A 19,390-nucleotide genomic window follows, 5' to 3' on the forward strand; every position below is an offset into this window, starting at 1 on the left:
TTAAAGTTAATGTATATCCTACATACCTTTTATTTTGTCCTGAAGCTACGATTCTTCAGTTTGAAAGGCTTAAAGTTGGACTTAACTTTCGAAGCTTGTATGAGTCGATGTGGTCCAACACTCAGTATGAATCCGATATGAACTTGAACAGGAAGAAGTAATCTACCTAACAAACATACTGTATACGAATGGAACATACACCCGATATCATATGAAAAAAATACATTTTTAAAGACATCCACACGGACCAAATCGAGCATTCACGCAATTCAATTCAGTTTCAATTCAATTAAATCGCAACAGCAGTTATCTCATGGCACTTTACACATGAAGGTCACATTCGTAAATGAAAACAGAGAACCGACTGACACCCCACATGAGCGAGCGGTCAGGCTCTGCCAGCCAATTCCAGCTGTGTCCTTGTTGAGCTCATCCTTGTCCTCCTGCGAGCTCGAAAGACCCTCTTCATCCGATCCCTGCAGGCTCTCAGAAAAGTCACTTGGGAGAATCTCATCCTCCTCCGAGGACTGCATCGCAAGCATCTTGTGAAGTGGGGGTTTCCATCATGGTAGCCAGTGTGAAAATGCAAATGTGTTAAATTGTACCTCTCTTTATTCTCAAAGATCTTGCCTCATCTATTGTCTATTTTGGAGCCCAAAGTAGATTTTCCCTTTACAACTTACATTAACAGTTTTTTTAAGAGAAAGAATATAACCTTCTTGAAAATTTGCAAGTGGAATGAGAGGTGCAGCGTTGTCGCTATATTGCAACCCCCCAGACTGTCACCCAACTCGCCAACGGAAGCATTTTTAGAAAAATGATTTTATTGCTTACAATATACTTGTGTACGTACACGGTTGTTCATGTTTATACAGGACACAACATCAACAGTACAGAATAAAGAAATGACTGAACAATGGCGTGCTGCAGAGACATTAGACATCACGTAAATGGAGATGGGGTACAAAATATATACATATAAAAATGAACCTTTCTTCATTCATTCCATCCTCAGCGGCCTTGTCTGATGATGATGTCTGACATGTCATCAACCTTCACCAGCTCCAAATTCTACACAAACAGAACAATTATTATTTTCTGCCGCTTGAGTCAGCAAAAATAGTCACAACGCAATCAGGACATAAATCAGGAGTTAAATGGGGTTTTGCAAAATGTGATAAAAGTAAATATTTTCACTCTTTACACTTCTGGACCAACTCTGAAAACATTTATTTTGCTAAATGCTATGTACTGATAATTTGAGACGCCAATAAACATAAATAAGGCTATGGTATTCCAGCATTTATCGCGGTGATCAGTGAATTTCTGCTAAGTAGGATTCCTTCATCACAAATGGAATATTTTTGTAGTAAGAGCATCGAAAACCCGTTTGCAAACTTCTAAATACGGTTTTTAACATTATTAGACCCCTCTAGACAAGAAATAACACCCCTATAGTCATCTTTACACTCGTATTACCCAATGTAGTAGACATAAAAAGAGAAAATATGCCATTTAAGACATAAATAAGACTTTGTTTCTGTACATGTGTTTTGGGACTAAAAGAGCTGAGTGTGAGGGCAAGCAGGAAGTGGCGTCCGGGGTTCAGAGTTGAGTTTTAGCTTGGCGTGGGCTATGGCCACAACAGGACCCTGTATTAGGGATTATTGTGGCTGTTGTGGGATCACCGAAACCTGCAATACAAGTAAAAGTTGCAGTCTGGAGCTTGTGTGTCGCACCGAATATTACAGTAACATTACTGACACCTAGTGACCAGTGTAGAATACTACATATCATCATCAATGTCTTTGAATGCTTTATATTTGGCATTATATTTCTATTTTACTGATATTTAAATGCTTAGAATTAGGAAAAAATATGTAAACTTTTCTTCAAAATGCATCCTTTTTGACTAACAATAACAACGATTTTTGAAAACCTGCGATAGTCAAGCCACAAAATTTGAAGTGTGAAATGCGGAGGGATTACTCTTTTTTTTTTTTTTTTTTTTAAAACACATTTTAAGTAGGTAACTGCAGTGTTTCCCATACATTCATTATTTGTGATGGCCCGCCACAAATAGATTTGGTGCTACCTGTTTGCACTCGCTCATGTACAGGTCTGGTTTGCCAGAGAATTGCAAACTTAGTGACTTTATCGCTATATTTAGCAAATAATCAGACCTCTCTACATACTCTTAAAAAAAAAAAACGTGACTATTGACAAATCTAGAGACTTTTGGAGACTAAGCACATATTGCTCTTCTCGACAGGGATGCATACGGAAACACTGTATCGTAATTGCACCAGTGCAGACGTTAACGGTGGTAACCGGATTGAAAAACTAGGTAGATATCCGCGTCTCATTTCGGTGATAAATCAATGCAGACCCAGCTGCCTGCAACAAGTGCTTGAAGATGATATTGTACAAGTAATGTTATAACTCTACATTTTGCTCAACGAATACACGACTCTTGCATGCAGCATTACCTAGCTAACACAGTTGTCGTGGTAGTCTAACATCGCTACAATTGTGTTCAGTTATCAATTTCTGTTTAAATAGTGCAGAATGTATGCTCTAAACGTACTGCAGTTTGTATTCACTCAATGCACATTCCCTGTGTTGTGTATTGCTGTGATAATTAGGAAAATTAGTTGGGGATTTCATTTCATATTGGTTAATTTATCGCTTAGTTATCATTTTATTTATATTATTGAAGTATTTAAATGACAATTTTGTTCAACTTCCATGTTACAAAATTCCATCAAAATAAAAGGGCATTGTTGTGAACAAAATATGTATGTTTTCCTTTTTTTTTTTTAAGCACCGTCGTATTAAAAATAACGATTTGGCACTGGTGTCAAAGATTAATTTGGTTCTTTACTATCAAAGATTTTTTTTCAGACACTGAATTCAATTAATTTTTCCATTAGATTATGCTGAAAATGCCTTTGAATATAAATTCCTAAACAAAATACATATGTTTAAAACTTCCGTTCGTTAAAATACAAATGTTTTAAAATGCGGTTTATGAAGCATCAGTTCATAAAAATTGAGTGCAAATAATTTGGATGTTTCAAAACTTTCCGGTTTGCGCAAAACCCATGACATGTGACTATGCACTGTATGCCTGATTGGCTGACTCCGAGACACAATCAGTTGATTCAGTCTTAATTACCCAGAAGTGTACATGTGAATTGGAACCCATTTGCACTGAATTGAAGTGAATTTTTAAAACACCGTATTTTACCAAACTGAACCTTTAAACTCCTTATTTTAATGAGCTAAATTTCAAAACACATGCTTATACATTTTTTTTTACTAAATTACATTTTCATCTTAAAATCATTGAAAAAAAAAAAAATCAATTGACTAAACTCAAACGCAAAAAATTCAGGTACATAAATTCTGTGTCTAAAAGTACCCCGGGTAATAAAGAAACACCATAACTGTCATAATAATTTCTAAACCAGACCCAACACTACTTGGCGTGTGCTGCTGTAGGCCCCCCCCCTCCATTTGTTTTGCTTTTTCTTGTCTTTTACTTACTTTTTGCAAGTGCTTCATGGTCAATTATGCAAATTCGACAATAATGTCATTACGTCCCTCCACCCCCCAAATCCTCACTTGCAAACCACTAACACCACAAATAGATTGTAAACCTGTGCGAAACACTGAAGTGGAACATCAGCATTTGTGCACTCGAGAAACCTCACTCACCTTTTCATTTGCAAGATGAAGCAGTGCAACAAACGCCAACGGCACCGACAGGTTCTGAGCCATCGTGTTGGGCAGTCTAGACCAGCACAAAGCAAAACAAATTAAAACATCACTTTGAATAATGAAGTGGATACCAACAAACATGTTAAAGAGCTTCAGCATTGTCTATTTCTGTGCTTATTACCTTGTCTAGTTCTTTGGTACACAAACAAAAACAAATTTATGATGATGACTTTGGGACGCAAATCATTCAATATTAATCCTGAGTCATCCACTAATTGCCTCTCAGTGGTGCAGTTAGAAATGTTTGTAAGAGATTATACCGCTGAAGCAGCGTCTTTGTGGTCTGACTGAAGACTTTGTCCCCACAAACTTCAGGCTTGTCCACAGCTTCCACCTCCTACATAACAAAAATACATAAACAATGAACAAAACATATGTTTGCACTCCTATTGTTGTATGCAACGGAAAAGAAAGGACAGTGTGCAACACGCTGATGAGAAAATGAACTGGGTTGTAGTCAAGCACAAAGATGTACCTTGGCGGGTTTTTCTGGGCTTTCAGTTAGAAGAGTCCACATGCTACTCTTGAGTCTCTTCATGTCCATTTTCTTGGCTGTTTTTGTGTAGTTGATTTCTATTTTGTTGACCTTCAAGGAAAGGTGAAAGACAGCATTTACATCCAGCGTGGCGTCAGTGCACATCGACCACCCCTAGAGGGCAGGCAAGGACCAGCACAGAATTGCACAAAAAAGTACACGGTGTCTTTCTGTGAAATTTTGCCATTCAGGTCCTTGCTAGAGAACAGCACGTTGTGATCCCACCGCAGGCTTTGCCGGCACCTTTTTTTCTTTTTCAACATTGGACAACTCCCACAAACATACAATCATTTAAAAAATACATTTAAATAAAACACAATAAAATAAAAATCACATTACGGCTTTTCAAATACATATTAATTAATAAATCATAGTTGAATGCAGCCTATTATTAATTTAAAAAATGCATATTTAAGCAAATTCTACATATAAGCATTTCCAAGTGTAAAAATGACTAAATGAACTGAAATACAAATATAAGACACATTCCAAGACGTTGTGATATGCAGTATTCTACACTGGTCACTAGGTGTCAGTAATGTTACTGTAATGTTCGGTGAGACACACAAGCACCAGACTTGATCACCGGGACAACAGGCTTTTATTGCAGGTTTGCATGACCTCACAAAAAGCGCAACAATCCCCAAGAGGTAACGTTGCGGCCGTAACCCACGCCACGCTAAAACTCAACTCTGAATCCCTGTTGTCACTTCCTGTCCCCTAGCACAGCACATTAGTCTTAGTCTTAAATGTCCTATTTTCTCTTATTACGTCTACTGTATTGGGTAATATGAGTGTAAAGGTGACCATAGGGTCGTTACTGCATGTCTAGAGGGCTCTCATAATGTTAAACATTTAAAAGGCTGTTAGCGGGTTATCTATGCTGTAACAATGAAAGTATTCCATTTATAAATAAGGAATCATACTTTGTGGGAATTCATTTATCACTGTCGGGTCTGGAACCAATTAAATTTAAAATTTTAAACCAATTAAATTAAATTTCCCCTGAAAGATGAATATCCCTACCTAACTTCTACATTAGATGTGCTGATCAGGGGCCTCATCTATAAAGCTTGCGTACACACAAAACGGGACCGAAAAGCTGCGTACGGTGTTTTCCATGCAAAGTATGTGTTTTATCCATCATTGCATGAAAATATCATGCAGTTACTGACTTTAAAACATTTATGGAAAGTGTTTTTTTTACATGACACTAATGGATATCATTTGTCATTTATCATAAACACCAAAGTAAAGTAAAGAACTCAAACAATGTACAGAGATGAGCAAATTCAAAAAACAATAAAGCAGTTGATGTTTGCTAAATACAAGGCAGAAGAGTCCTGATTGTTCTGTCAGGTTTGTTATTTTATTTTATTTTATTTTTTTAATTTTATTTTATATATTTTTTTATATTATTTTTTTAAATTTTTTTTATTTAATTAAATTTTATTTATTTATTTATTTATTATTATTATTTTTTTTTTATAATTTTCTTTGTTGTGTTTAAAAAAAAAAGAAGGAAAGGAAAAAAAAAAAAAGCTTTGTTCTTATTTATTTATTTAGTATTGTCATCATTATTATCATTATTATGAATGTTCTTTCTTTTTTGGGGGGGAGGGTTATCTCACCGTTATCTATTATGTGTTATCCTGACTATCACTGAAAACATGACATGGAATCCAGGAAGTGAACTACATGTACTGTACTAGATGTAGAATGGATGGGGGGTAGGATTAAATAAGCTTTGCTTCTTCCTACTCCTTTTGGACATGTGGAACTGTCAAAGAATGATTCACGAGATGTATTCCATTGTAACCCTCATGTTCAAATAAACTAAACCAAACCAAACCAAACCAAACCATTGCGCATGAGCGTCTAGTATCTGGACTGAAAGATATATGAAAAACACAACACAGTGCTTGAATATTTCATTATTTTATTTTATTTTATAATAATGATAATATTATGTGATTAATATTAATTATAACAAACATCGAATTGTCAATGAAATAATTCTATAGGGTTTAAGTTTACAAGACACAGAGCTAATATGTCCTTAGTGCTCTGTTTCTCGCTTTTCTTTGCAGTTTATCAAAAAAAAAGGTTTTTGTTGCAGATGTCAAGTATGTCATCAATAGCAACATTTATTTACCATGCACGGCCTTTATTTGTGTGGATAGTGTCAGGGCCGCGTGCGTACACTCATTCCTTTTCTACAAATGATGGGGTTTTCTTTTGTCTTGCTTTGAACTAACACACAATATGACTTCCTCATAAAATAATTATAATATAGCTAATATTTTGATGGTGTTAATGTCATCATTAAGTTCAATATTTTTTTTAAATATCTGTCTGGAATTACAGCAATTCATTTTCGACATAACTTCATATCCATTTTGAGTCATTGCAGTCGCCTTTAAATTTTGCTAAGCTTGTATTAATTTAAAATGTGGTATCAATTAGGAAAAATGTAAAAACATGCTCACTAAAAATGGAAATGTGTGCGGACCACTTTTTAAATTTTTTAAAAAGTTTTTCCTCTGTTGGCCCACCTCCATTCACAGCGATGCCAGCGGATGTGCTGTCACTCAACCTTTGTTTCATTTGTTATGCCACTGCCGTGTCTTCCAAATATGACACTTTTACCAGTATTCCCACCTCCATTTCCGTGAAAGTCCGCTCCTTCATTCACATCATCTTTCCACCAGCTGTGATTACACCAATCAAGGCTCTTTAAACATGGACGCCACATTCATGAGTTACTGTACTTTGCATTGACTAATACATTTTCAAGCCACACAAAATAACATAACACACATTGTACATTGCTGTACACACTGCACCACACAGGGTAAAGGTAAAAAAAACAAAAAAAACTTCTACGGTGAAGTAGAGCCATGGAAAGGGCGAAACTTGAGGCGGAATTGCGTACACACACTTCTCCCCAAGATGGAATCAATAAACCACATATTGCGTGAATGTGTGCGTACTCCACTTTTTATAGGTCTGAATATTTTTGTCCGTTCGCACATTTTGGGTTTCTGGCGCATAGAGACTTTTAGTCAGATGAGGTAAACTGTTCTTAATTTAGAAAGAAATGACAAAACATGATCAAATATTCATTTTAGACATATAGATAAATGCCCCAATAATAGGTCATCAAACCCCTGGGGCTGTTATTGCATGTAAAGTGAGAGAACACTTTACAAATACATACCTTGTGTGGTTCAGGTACAAGATCGTCCTCACCGTAGGTGGAGACGCCGTCTTGTGAAGGTGGTGGAAAGCTTTCACCTGAGGGTTGTGTATCATCAGAGTCTGGAAAGCCTTCCGCTTCTTCATCACTGTCACCAGCCTAATTGAGACAACGAGGGAAGATGTATTTGTTTTAGATAAATGAAGGCATACAAAATGGGATGAAAAAGTGAACAGTAGTACAGTCCCAAAGGGCTTAGGGCTTTGAGAACCATTCCTCAAATCCTGCTGCAGACAAAAAAGTAAAAACAGCAACTAGTTATTAGAAAGATGCTCGTCTGCTTTCCTACTCTCTACTACCCTCGAGAAAGGCACCCAAGAAAGCCACCCGTAGACTGAGCCGTGCGTACCGTTGGTGCACCCTATCACTGTAACAATCGGTACTTGTCTCCATCCCTACAATATGTGTGGTCTGCTTCTCTGTGTCGTGCAACATACAGCGGCTCCCCGCACTTTTGCAATTCAGCATGCATGGCGCTGCAAATTAGCTGAATTTTGGTAAAACACATCTCATCCACCATAAATTGGTTATCATTTTTAATAATAATAAAGGCAAGAGGTACAGCGATCATGTACCACTGTTTAAAAAAGCCCAAACTTTTACATCTTTATGTCCTTATGCTTCACTCATAATGTTTTTTCATCAAGCGTTGAAACTTGAACTCACCATAGTTGCTGAAAACTGAAAGTTCTACATAACCCCTACACTGTGTCAACCTGTTTTAAATACATTTAATAAGTGTGTGAGGCATATTGAAGAGGCTAGGGGAGGGTTCTAATCTAATAATTAAAAAATAGCCACATTTATTGCAAATGTTGAACTAAAATCAGAGGAGAACACCAACATCAAGCTAGCAGGGGGGTTTGGAGGGCGAGGCGGAATTAGCCTTGTGTGAAAAATAGAAATTTCTTGTGCTATTTCGCCATTTGCTGGTGGTCCTGTGTCGAAACCCCAGTGATAAGTGGGGATCGTACAGAGAGAAGACTTTATTCTCCGTCAGAGACTGAAATGAGTATTTCACATTTATGGGAATACTCTTTTGGAAAGCAAATAAAATGAAATGTCATACCTGAAGACCCGGACAAAAGTTGGCCGTATCGTTGGCATTGTTGTAGTCATAGTCGCCAATGCCCTCTTCCAGTTCTCCAGACAGTCTCTTCTGTGCTTCTTGACATAACTACAGTCAAACAAACACCAGCATTTTATTTTCAAGTGTATCCATCTTTGTTAGAATACCAGGGGCGTCCAAACGTTTCCCTCTGAGGCCCCATGCAGAAAAATTCAAGTATTCCGGGGACCACTTTGATACATTTTGTACATGAAAGCTGCTAAAAGCAATCCAGTATAGGTCAATACATGCTAAGCTATCTGAACAAAACAACATCTTAGCTTTGTGTTATAGGTGACAAAGCAAATTAAGGTAACATCTAATACAGTGTAACCAACCAGTTAATGTCCGACATAACCAAAACTCAAACCAAAACTAGCCATAGCTTGTACATTTACTTTTGACTTGACTAAAGTTTCCTCCATTTGTGCACATTTTATTTTAGATTTTTGTGTTTTCATATGATATTATTATACTACCGAACAGAGCTGCTGTGGTAATTGTGTTGTATGTCCGGACTACAGTGACAAAGATTTTGTACATGCAAAAATCTAAGAGGTGATGGAAATAGGTTAATATAGTCATGCTTTTATTTTGAAGCTCACTGTTTGCATGTTTTAATGCTGTTTAACTAGACATGCTGTTAACTATGCTGCTGTTGTCATGTCATGCTTCTTAGCAATAATGGAGTTAACAACACACGTAGAAATTAACTAACCCAAAAAATTTAAATTGTATGTCAACAAAAGCGGTCGACCATATACAGTATGTCAACATCGATTTAAGTGGGCACTTTTTGGTAATAAGAAAAACATGGTAGACTAGGACTTGATGAGTTGGTCAACAGACAGGTTGTTGACATAAACAGGATCGACTTAAGTGAGTTCTACTTTAACATATGTTTTTTGGAATATGCCCTGTGCCGCACTTTGGACAACTGTGCATTATACAGATGGCTGAAATATGGATGAATGATGTGTAAAAAGTGCACATGCATATACATTTCAGTTGTGCGTAATATATAAATCATAAACGGAATATGCAGGGTGGCACTGGTATTTAGGCCTCACCGACATGGAGGGTTTTAGGCGCAGCTGGGCGAGAGTCTCTGGGGGAAACTGGAAGTCTGCTGGTAGGACTGTTTTCTTGTTGCTGGAACTGAGGGCTGACTTGCTGATAGTGGTGGCTGCCTATGAAAAAGGGAGGGAAGATGTCAGATTGAGCACAGATACTTCACTGGTTCAACATGACTCTCTCGCTGGAGGTGCAATGAAAGCCATTCACACAGCTAAATGCTTTCTTGCTATGGCGAGAGACCAAAGTACTGCATTATAGTTTGGAAACTGTCAGCCAAACAACTCTAAATGTGTAGAAAACAGGATGAGAACATGACTAACTTGTTAATAATAGCAGTAAAGTCGTCCCTCGCCACTTCACGCCTTGCATTTCGTGACTTCACTTGATCAGATTTCAAAAGCATAATTATAAATCATCGCTGTTTCATGGTTGATTATGGCCTATTATTAGTCAAAAAATATGCATATTTAAGTACATTTTACATATTTTTTGCCTAAATTAAGCATTTTCGAGCATTAAAATGCACAATAAGAAGGCGCAACAATAGTTAACATGGGCTGTTGTTGCGGCCGTAACCCATGCCAAGTAAGACCCCCAATGTCACTTCCTATCCTTCCCTAAATCAGCTCCCCTAGCACAGGAACACATTTACAGCAACACACATGCGCAAGTCTTAATTATGTCTTAAATGGCTTATTGTTTTTAATTATGTTCTTATCCATCCATTTTCTCTCTAGAGTTGTGGGTGTATACTGGAGCCTATCCCAGCTGACTTTGGGCGAGGGGCGGGGTAGATCCTGGACTGGTCGCCAGCCAATTGCAGTTATGTTATTATTATAGTCTTATAAAGGGAACTCCTAAAAACGTATTTAGAAGGTCGTAAACAGGTTTTCTATGCTCTATCCCATAAAAGAGGAAGAAAAAAAAAGTTACTCACTCTTGTGGTACGGAAGTAGGTGTCAAAATTGACATCCGCATGGAAATCCATTTCAAAAGCCTTCTTGGGCTTCTTTTTACGCATCTCCTTGTCGGGCAAATGGTCCACTAATGGGGGACATTTAAATGAAGTAGTTAAGGCATGCAGAACACAATACAAAGTGTGATGATGTATTATTGTAGTATCTGGTGATGGTGTACATTAGTACTAGTATTAGTAGAGTGATTTGCTTCATTTCACTCACACTTGTGCTTTGGCTTGAACTGCCAGTAGCCCGGTCCTGCCCACGTGGCCATTGTCCTGGGGCTGAAGTACGAATACTCTCTAGGCTGAGAGGACAGCTGCAGGCACATTGTGGTGATATCGGCCTCTCCAATTGGAACCACATCACTGGACCACCATAGAAAGTGCAATTTATTTACTCAAGCAACAAGCTCTGATGTAAACCATGCAAATGGTATTTACTGCTGATAGTCGTTAGAATAAATCATAAATATCAAATTGAGAACAACACAAAAATGGCTGCACTGTTATTCTTAAACCAAGGTTCTCACCGTCCTTTTCCAGAGCCTGAGGCCTCACAACCCTCTTTGTGTTCCTTCATCCCCTCCTCACAGTCATCATCCTCATAGTCGCCATCAAATTCGGGGTAATCCTCTTCAACTTCGGGTTCAGGTTCAGCATTGACGTCAAACACGTGTTCACCCTGCTTCATCTTCTCCAAGAGTTGATTCATTGTCTGAAGGACGACAAATATCAGTGGTGTTAGGTTCAACTCGACAGGCAGGATGTGCGCACTTCCCAACAAAAACTAATTTAGACAGGGGTCTCCAGCATGCTGTATTGCGAGTCAGAAATATTTTTGGAATCTTCTAATTTCTAAAATATCAATTACTAGAAGACACTACAATATATACTGCAGATCCCTGCTATTCATGGGGCGAAAAACCACAAGTAATTGAGACGCCCATAAAAATGTCTATTTGCGACAAACCAACAGGTCATTAAACCAAACACCTCCCTCCCTCACAGTGCAATCAAAAATTAAAATTATAACCCGCAAGGCATGCTGGGCAGCTTTCTTGGACTTGGGCTTCCCAGCATGCAGTAAATTAGTTTAAAATAGTATGCATATTAGTGTGTAGGCATCCATTTTGATACCCGCATAGTCTGTGTGGTGCAGTTACATTGTGTGTTCCACTTGTTACTAAGTGCCTGTTGGTTTGTGATGTGTGAGTAAGGGTGTAAATACCAAGCAATTAGTCTTGGATGCCTTTCTGTGCAACTGAAGCTTTACCAATGGGGTTTTGATCAAAAATCTGCAAATTTGCAAGGTCACAAATACGTAGGGATCCATTGTGTATACATATATATTTGTATAATTTAATCCTATTAACAAAAACATCTGCCTTTACATAGACGTACCAAACAAAAAGGTTTTTGCTGATGCTGTCAGAGAGAAATACTTTACATTCATTTTGTAAACATTGCAGCAAACTACAACAATACGATTCTAATTGAAATCATATACCATATACTGTATGTGAAGTCAAGCTATTCTCTGACCTGCTCTGGGTTCCAGCTTGTGAAGGAAAAGTCCTGCAGAGAGGGACAAATGGAGCTCTTCTCCTGAGAACGCTGCAGTCCAGCTGCCAGAATCACAACACAGGTATATGTACTGTATATGGCTTGAGAAAGGCAATCTGGTCACACATAAGATCCTCAACATTGCTCAGTACAACCAGACCATATATACAGCGGAGAAAATAAGAATTTGGTTCCCTGCTGAATTTGTAAGTTGGCCCCCTTACAAAGATAAGAACAATACAGAATTTTTATATATTCTATCAAATAGATTGAATGAAATAAATATTTGATTAATTTGTAAAAAACTATTCAATCTTTTTCTGGATTTTTTTGTGTTGAATTTCTCTCTCTCTCTGTTACACTAAACGGACATTAAAAATAGTACTGTTCATGTCTTGGTAAGGGGGTTAAAAACCTACAAAATAAGCAGGAGATCAAATAACTATATCCACCCACTATATATGTATGTAGGTATCTAAATGAACAACAATAAATGCGTAAGTGTATTTGTTTACCCATGAATGGAGATACAGGGACAGCCATTGGGGGTGGAGGAGAATGTGAAGAAGTGGACTGCAGAAGGGTCATGTAGGATGGAAAGAGCAGCTCACAGCGACTATTCTCACTGAAGAGAACAGGCAAGAACACACCGGCTGTGCTGCTCTCATCAAAGGATGACGCCATTCGATGGAACATGGGGTCCACCTGGATTAGCAACAAGAGCAGGCATACTGTACTGTGTATCATGCATATGTGGCACACACACACACACACTATAAAATAACAAAAGCCAATAAGCTTTGATTAATTAAATTCACACAACCGAAGGCTCAATGAGGAAAAAGCGGTGTCATGTCAGTGAACCATGTCTGACATCTACTGTCTAACATACACTCATTTTTTTTTTATTTTGTAAAAACATGTTTCTCACATTTTTAGCCAGTTTTTCTTGTCGCATTATGCCCTTTGTACATTTTTTGGGGTTTAATTTTATTTCTACAATGTGCCAACAACAAACAAGCAATGGGCCGCACTTTGGACACCCCTGCCGTTATTGTTCGTCAGCATTGAGCGTGTGATGTGACGTCAATTCTTTGAGCAACCACGACTATGGTTGACTATTTAGCTAGTTAGCGTCCTCCGCAGCGAGCGAACAATGGTCAGTAAAGAGAGATGGGGAGTATTACTACAGCTGGAACTCATCAATGGGTGAAATTTTTTATTGCAAATATTGACAGGGAATTGTCAGAGAAGGCATTTGTGGAGGAGGGCTGTCTGAAGTTGTACACACATGCAGGAATCTACTACAAGCCAAACAATCATGGCCTTAAGGGTCCGCATCGCTGTGGCTCAAGTAATTTTTTTTTTGAGGTGCACATAACACTATGCGCAGAGACTCAACTCGACACTGAAACTGTTGAAATGTAACAAAATGCTGGACAGCAGTGAAGTGTACAAGCGTATTCAAGAGTCAAAATGTGTGCTGTGTACAAAAAATGCACATATGTTGGCAGGTGTGTTGTGGATGTTATTACACTGTACCTCACATTTCCTCTCAGACTCAGCGCTGTTAATGTTGCTCAAATTCTGTTCCACAGTCTTCTTTGGAGGCCTCTTCTTCTTTGGCTGCTTGGCCATCACCTCCGAATCTTCATTTTGCTCTTCCACCTGAATGGCATTTTCTACAGTTGCACAAACAAAACCATTCAGAATGTCTACATTTTAAAGAAAGCAAAAATCAACTCCAGACAGTGTTATTGAGGGCTCTCACCTTCTCCTGGTTTGGTTTCAGCTCCAAGGCCACCAAGTACTCTGTAGGCATCTGCATGAACCGCATCCACCCGTACAGCATAGATCTTAGTACTGGCATCCAGTGTCCCAGCTGCTACCTGCAAGACGAAACACTCAAAGACTGACAAGAGGCCTGGAAATGTCAGCATCTTCATATTAGACATACAGTATGTCATATATTTACAAAGGTCTACAAATTAAGATTGTAAAATGTGGTACAACACAGTTTTCTGCAAAAGCCACAGTTAACAGCAGAAGTGACTGAGCCATTAGCTCAAATCTCACATTGAAACAAAGAAACCACTATTGTAGCAAACGCAGAAAGGTGAAATTATGCACGTTGTATGTCATAATCATAAAGTACATCTGTGCCAATGATAATAACATGTTCTTATTAGCATCAATACAACAAGGATTTCCCAGAAGCAAACTTCACCAATATGTCAAACTTCCAACATACCTTGAAGTTTGTGAGCTCTGAATCTTTCTGTTTGAGAATATCGGCCATGTAATCAATAAGATGCAGACCAAAGGCATTTTTTGTTGTAATTTTCTGTCAAAAAATGAAAACAATGCATGAGTAAAACCAATAACACTCAATAACTTCTATGTACAGTGTTCCCTCATTTATCGCGGGGGAAAGGTTCCCAAAAGAGCACGCAATAAGTGAAATCCGCAAAGTAGCCAACTCCATTTTCCCCCCCAAATTATTATATATGTTTTAAGGCTGTAAAACTCCTCACCATACACTTTATATACTTTTCTCAGACAGGCAATAACATTTTCTCACATTTCTCTTGTTTAAACACTCAAAAAAGTTCAAACTTTTGTTTGAATGTTAATGATCAACACAAGAAATTATTCAGTCACTCATGCATATTTCACTCCTGTGACCGTGCCTTTTTGTCCTAGTGCCGTTCCGCTGTACTGCAGCGTTTTTGTATCCTTGTTAAAACATATTGCTGCAGACGAACCAAAGATTCGTTTACAAGCTAGCAAGCAAGCTAGCGATGACACAGGAGACATGGCATGGCATGACATGGCAGGCACGAAGGAGATTGATTGACAATGGTCTACAGCCAATCAGAATGCAGAAAACAATAGGCGGTGCAGACAGAAGGGAGAGCGAAGACACTTAAAGGGCCAGGCAGCGTTTATACGCTGTAAAAAAAAAAGAAAAAAAAACCCACACCAAAAAAAACCTGCGAAAGATGAACCACGATAGAGCGATGGAACACTATACTGTAATTTGGACTTTTTTTTTTTTTAGGATATTGATAAAAACACTAACTATACTTACATTCTCGGTGGAGAGTTTGATGCAGGTGGAGTAATGTTCTGAGATTTGAGCATTGGACAACTTGGGCACAGCAGCCGGTGTCCCTGCAGCACTGCAAGCAAACACTGCTTTAATCTCGTGTATATTCTCGAGGCAAAAAAAAAAAAAAAAAAATTGTTAGACCAAGGGTGTCCAAAGTGCGGCCCGAGGGCCATTTTTGGACAGCGGCGCTTTATATTTTTTTTAAAGCTGCAACAGAAGGATTTGACGCTATCCGCTCAATCTCGCTCACAATCACATTATAATGATCTGACTGAATTGATTGTCATTACAACTCCATCCAGTAGATGGACGTTATAACTGCGTAGTCTGAGGGTATGAACAAAAAAAAAAAAACTAACAGCACAACATGTAACAGGTAATTTAACACACCACAACAACGAACTATCGTTCTATGTGTGTAACTATGGGTATGTGGCACTTAACGACTAAGTGCAAACAACAAACACGTGACTTTAACTGTTGTTTACAAAGTGCCTGCAAGGCATGCTGGAGTACTCCAGCAGCAACTCCCTCGATGCTACAATATAGTGAGATATTAGATGTACAATGATGTGTACATTACCCTCTGGGGTCCCTTAAATTTCCCACCCTTTTGGGTTCCTAGAGGACAAAAAAGTATACTCCAAAAAAAATTGCTATAAAAACATAACAGATTAATTTGTTTTAACTTTTTTGGTTAAATCTCTACCAAACATGTAAATAGTTTTATTATTTTAACCCTCTAAATGGCCATTTGATTCAGTGATACCACTGTTTTTACTTAGAAAAACACAAACAAAATGAGTTATTTTCCATACGATAAATGTTAGGGGTTTGGGGCTCTGTGTCAAAGAGCACGCTTAACTATACATACGATTAGGAGCATAATTGATTTTAGTGCTTTTTTTTCTCCTTTCTTTTTTTAAAGAGTATCTATAATCCTCAGATAACTCGCCAAATATAGTAGACCACCATGAATAAATGAAAGTATGAAACAATGAGGTCTGTGCATGTTCTGTGTGCATACATGGCTGTGTGTACGCGTCTGCATATACTGTAAGTGAATGATTGTTTATATGTGCCCTGCGAATGACTGGCGACCAGTCCAGGGTGTACCCTACCTCTCACCTGAAGTCAGCTGGGATGGGCTCCAGCATATCCCCTGTTCTAAACATTAAGTGTGGCAAATTGGACTATTTTTTCAACAAAATTAAACTAGAAAATGGATATTTTTTGTGTAATTACAATGCATTAGTGCTGCAGCTATCAAATATTTTGGTAATTGAGTATTCTACGGAAAAGTTTTTCAATTAATCGAGTAATCGGAAAAAACATATTTTTGCTTGGTTAAAGAGCAATTATAAATACACGAAAGAAAATAAAACATTTCACTAAATAATGCACGACCAATTGGTTTAATTTTTTAGATAATCAACTGTTTTATTTCTTAAATTCACATTGTGCATAGGAACAAAACTGGATCTGATGGACTACATCAGACTACACTACAAGGTGCTTTTGTAGATGAATTTATCCATCCCAGACTGTAAGTATTTACTAGAAAAGGAGAGAAATCATAATTACTTTACTAAGAGACATTACGAAGACTAAATTGCATATTACACGAGGTTGACGGCTGTGCATTAATAAATCCTAACCTTAGACAGGCTGACTACAAATAAGACAAATATTCTTTATAAGATATTGAGTTTTTTGCAGTGTTCAAAGTAAAATGAAGACGCCTTCATTCAACTAAGTGCTTGAGACACGCATTTCCTTGTTCCCAGCGCACATTTCTTATGGCACAATGACACAAACGGAAATAGCTGGCTTTTTACCTGTGCACACACAACACTGAGATTTGCGGCGATGAAGAACACCGTGACCCCTAACTGTGCACAGGAAACCAGTATTGCATACCTGTGAGTTGCAGAGTCACTGAAAGACGATTCAGTCGCAGCTTGAAGGTCAATGACTCTAGACCGTCTGCGTTGTCGTCGCTCCTTCTCGTCATCATTGCCAGGGAAAGCCGTGAGCAGCGGCGTGCTACAGGCGGCTGGTGATAGACCCTTGTTTTTCACAGAGGGAGACGCCCATCCTTGGCGTACCCGGGAGACAGGTGTGGAGGCTGCACTCATCTTTGCTGTAAGCAGACAGCATCTCAAAAACAAGAGGCCTTGCAGCATTTTTGTACATGTGCATACACGAAGTCTGGAGACATATTTACAAGCAACAATTTAACCATATGCAAAGCAAACTGACCTAATAAGTGATGTTATATTGATAGCCGTATTGCAATTTCACACGACATAATTTATATTCCAAACACAGAATTTTTTAAAACATAAAAACATCAAAACGACGTTTGTGACATATACAGTTATTGCGCACAGTAAAAAGTCTCGTTCCTATGAGGCCTTTTAAGACCTTTGCATGAGCTGACTAATTGCAAAACTGCAACTCATAATAGCCGGAATATTCATAAAACCAGCAGGCAGCACAACTAACATCGACACTGTAGGAAACGCTGCGACATTATAAAAACACGTTACATTTACTTTAGAGCTATTTTAGTCCGGCACAGTAGGAGACGACACATTTCGTAAAACCACAACAACGCATTTGCTAAGTCATTTCGGATACAAGCAGCAGTCGTTAGCACAACAATGCTAGCGTATAGCATCGAAAACACGAACGCATTGTTCAAATTTTGACGGCAGAATAAACGGATTTCGTTTACCATGCGTTATTCTTACTCACGGTGTGGTGAAATGTCTCAAATCCAGTACAAAAAGTTTTTTTTTTGTTTTTAAGCACAGGGTTTACTTTGTCTGTTCTTCCTGCTCAAGTGTTTGAATTTTTGCGCCGAGACGTTACGTACGGACGCAATGTGCAATTACGTCACATCCGCCCAGATGAGTTGCGACTGCCTAGTGGAAAAAATAAATCAGGAAAATTACAAGTAACGTTCGTGTTACGAAAAGGTAACCTTTTATGACTGTTCAAAGTGTTACCCGGGGTCTCACGAAGATGGCCATTGACGTTGTGAAAGCTACACATGAAAGAATAGACTTTATTAAGACCATACACATAGATAGACGTCGGATCTTTTTTTTATTTCAATCAACTTTATTAATGCCTTACAAATTACATTAACAGCGCATCAAACCATGGGCATTAAAAAATAACAGTTGGATAACAAAAACACATAAAATAAATCATACAGAAATCGAGATTAAAGAAATAAAAACGTACCAGAAAAGTGATAAATAAATAAATTAAAAAATATATATAAAAAATAAAGATAATAATAATAATAATAATAATAATAATAATAATAATAATAATAATAATAATAATAATAATAATAAAAGTAAGATACACCAGGGGACATGAGCAATGAAAATTAAATTTAATTAAGGATATTGAAGTGGGAGCACAGATTTATAGTCTTGATAGCTTTCTTGTTATTAGCAGAGGATATTGATTTGAAGTACAGCTTCAGTTCTTTCATGAAAACATAAAAAAGGGGTTTCACTTTGGCAAATTTACATTTGTGGATGTAGAATTTTGCAAGAATTAAAATGGGATTAATTAAAAAATATTCTTTGTCAGCTAGAGCATAATTCTTTACAAAGCCAAAAAGGACATTTTGCAGGAGGAGCTCAAAATCACAGCAGATATGATCTAAAATAAATCTACAAACATCTTGCCACAGTTTACGGGTATATTCACATTTCCAAAACAGATGAACAACAGTCTCAGTATGGGAGTCACAAAAGCACACTTGAATTTGATAAAGAAGGATTTAACTGGATAACATCGGTGAATGATTTTAAATGACACTTCTTGATATAGACGCCGGATCTAGTGGGTTTGTCCACTGCTGCGACACGTCAACGTCACCGCCACATTGGATGGGTCAAGGCTGCCCTTTAAATGAATACAAGTCAATGTACTTGCTTTCATAAAGCGCCTTTCTATAAAGAAAT

At 37.8% G+C, this 19,390-nt stretch overlaps 1 protein-coding gene across 4 annotated transcripts; it reads right to left on the reverse strand.

Moving 5' to 3' along the window:
• Positions 1 to 849: 849 nt before the first annotated feature.
• On the reverse strand, positions 850 to 18,275 carry ncaph (non-SMC condensin I complex, subunit H). Of its 4 annotated transcripts, none has more exons than XM_054773733.1 (18): positions 18,159 to 18,275; positions 17,319 to 17,541; positions 15,378 to 15,468; positions 14,538 to 14,630; positions 14,058 to 14,175; positions 13,829 to 13,968; positions 12,802 to 12,991; positions 12,266 to 12,348; positions 11,254 to 11,438; positions 10,944 to 11,089; positions 10,700 to 10,806; positions 9,756 to 9,875; positions 8,647 to 8,754; positions 7,539 to 7,676; positions 4,259 to 4,369; positions 4,044 to 4,120; positions 3,721 to 3,796; positions 850 to 1,071 (listed from the first exon to the last, which is right to left on the reverse strand). In XM_054773733.1, the coding sequence occupies exons 2-18, from the start codon at positions 17,534 to 17,536 to the stop codon at positions 1,012 to 1,014; spliced, it is 2,061 nt and encodes a 686-aa protein (XP_054629708.1). In that variant the 5' UTR covers positions 17,537 to 17,541; positions 18,159 to 18,275; the 3' UTR covers positions 850 to 1,011. The 4 variants fall into 4 exon arrangements, with proteins under 4 accessions (XP_054629708.1, XP_054629709.1, XP_054629707.1 ...); XM_054773734.1 differs by having other exon boundaries at positions 18,139 to 18,235; XM_054773732.1 differs by lacking the exon at positions 18,159 to 18,275 and having other exon boundaries at positions 17,319 to 18,104.
• Between the last annotated feature and the right edge of the window lie 1,115 nt (positions 18,276 to 19,390).

This window comes from Dunckerocampus dactyliophorus, chromosome 4, assembly GCF_027744805.1.
Source record: "Dunckerocampus dactyliophorus isolate RoL2022-P2 chromosome 4, RoL_Ddac_1.1, whole genome shotgun sequence".
NCBI lineage: Eukaryota > Metazoa > Chordata > Actinopteri > Syngnathiformes > Syngnathidae > Dunckerocampus > Dunckerocampus dactyliophorus.

What these genes read in the sequence shown, in the direction of transcription:
- ncaph (XM_054773732.1), bottom strand. Translation starts at nt 17,584, where the DNA reads ATGCTGCAAGGCCTCTTGTTTTTGAGATGCTGTCTGCTTACAGCAAAG. An exon ending in CCTACTTCCGTACCACAAGA is followed by an intron (nt 9,876 to 10,699) that starts GTGAGTAACTTT and finishes CCTTTTTCATAG; the next exon opens with GCAGCCACCACTATCAGCAA. An exon ending in ACTTTTGTCCGGGTCTTCAG is followed by an intron (nt 7,677 to 8,646) that starts GTATGACATTTC and finishes TGTCTCAATTAG; the next exon opens with GCTGGTGACAGTGATGAAGA.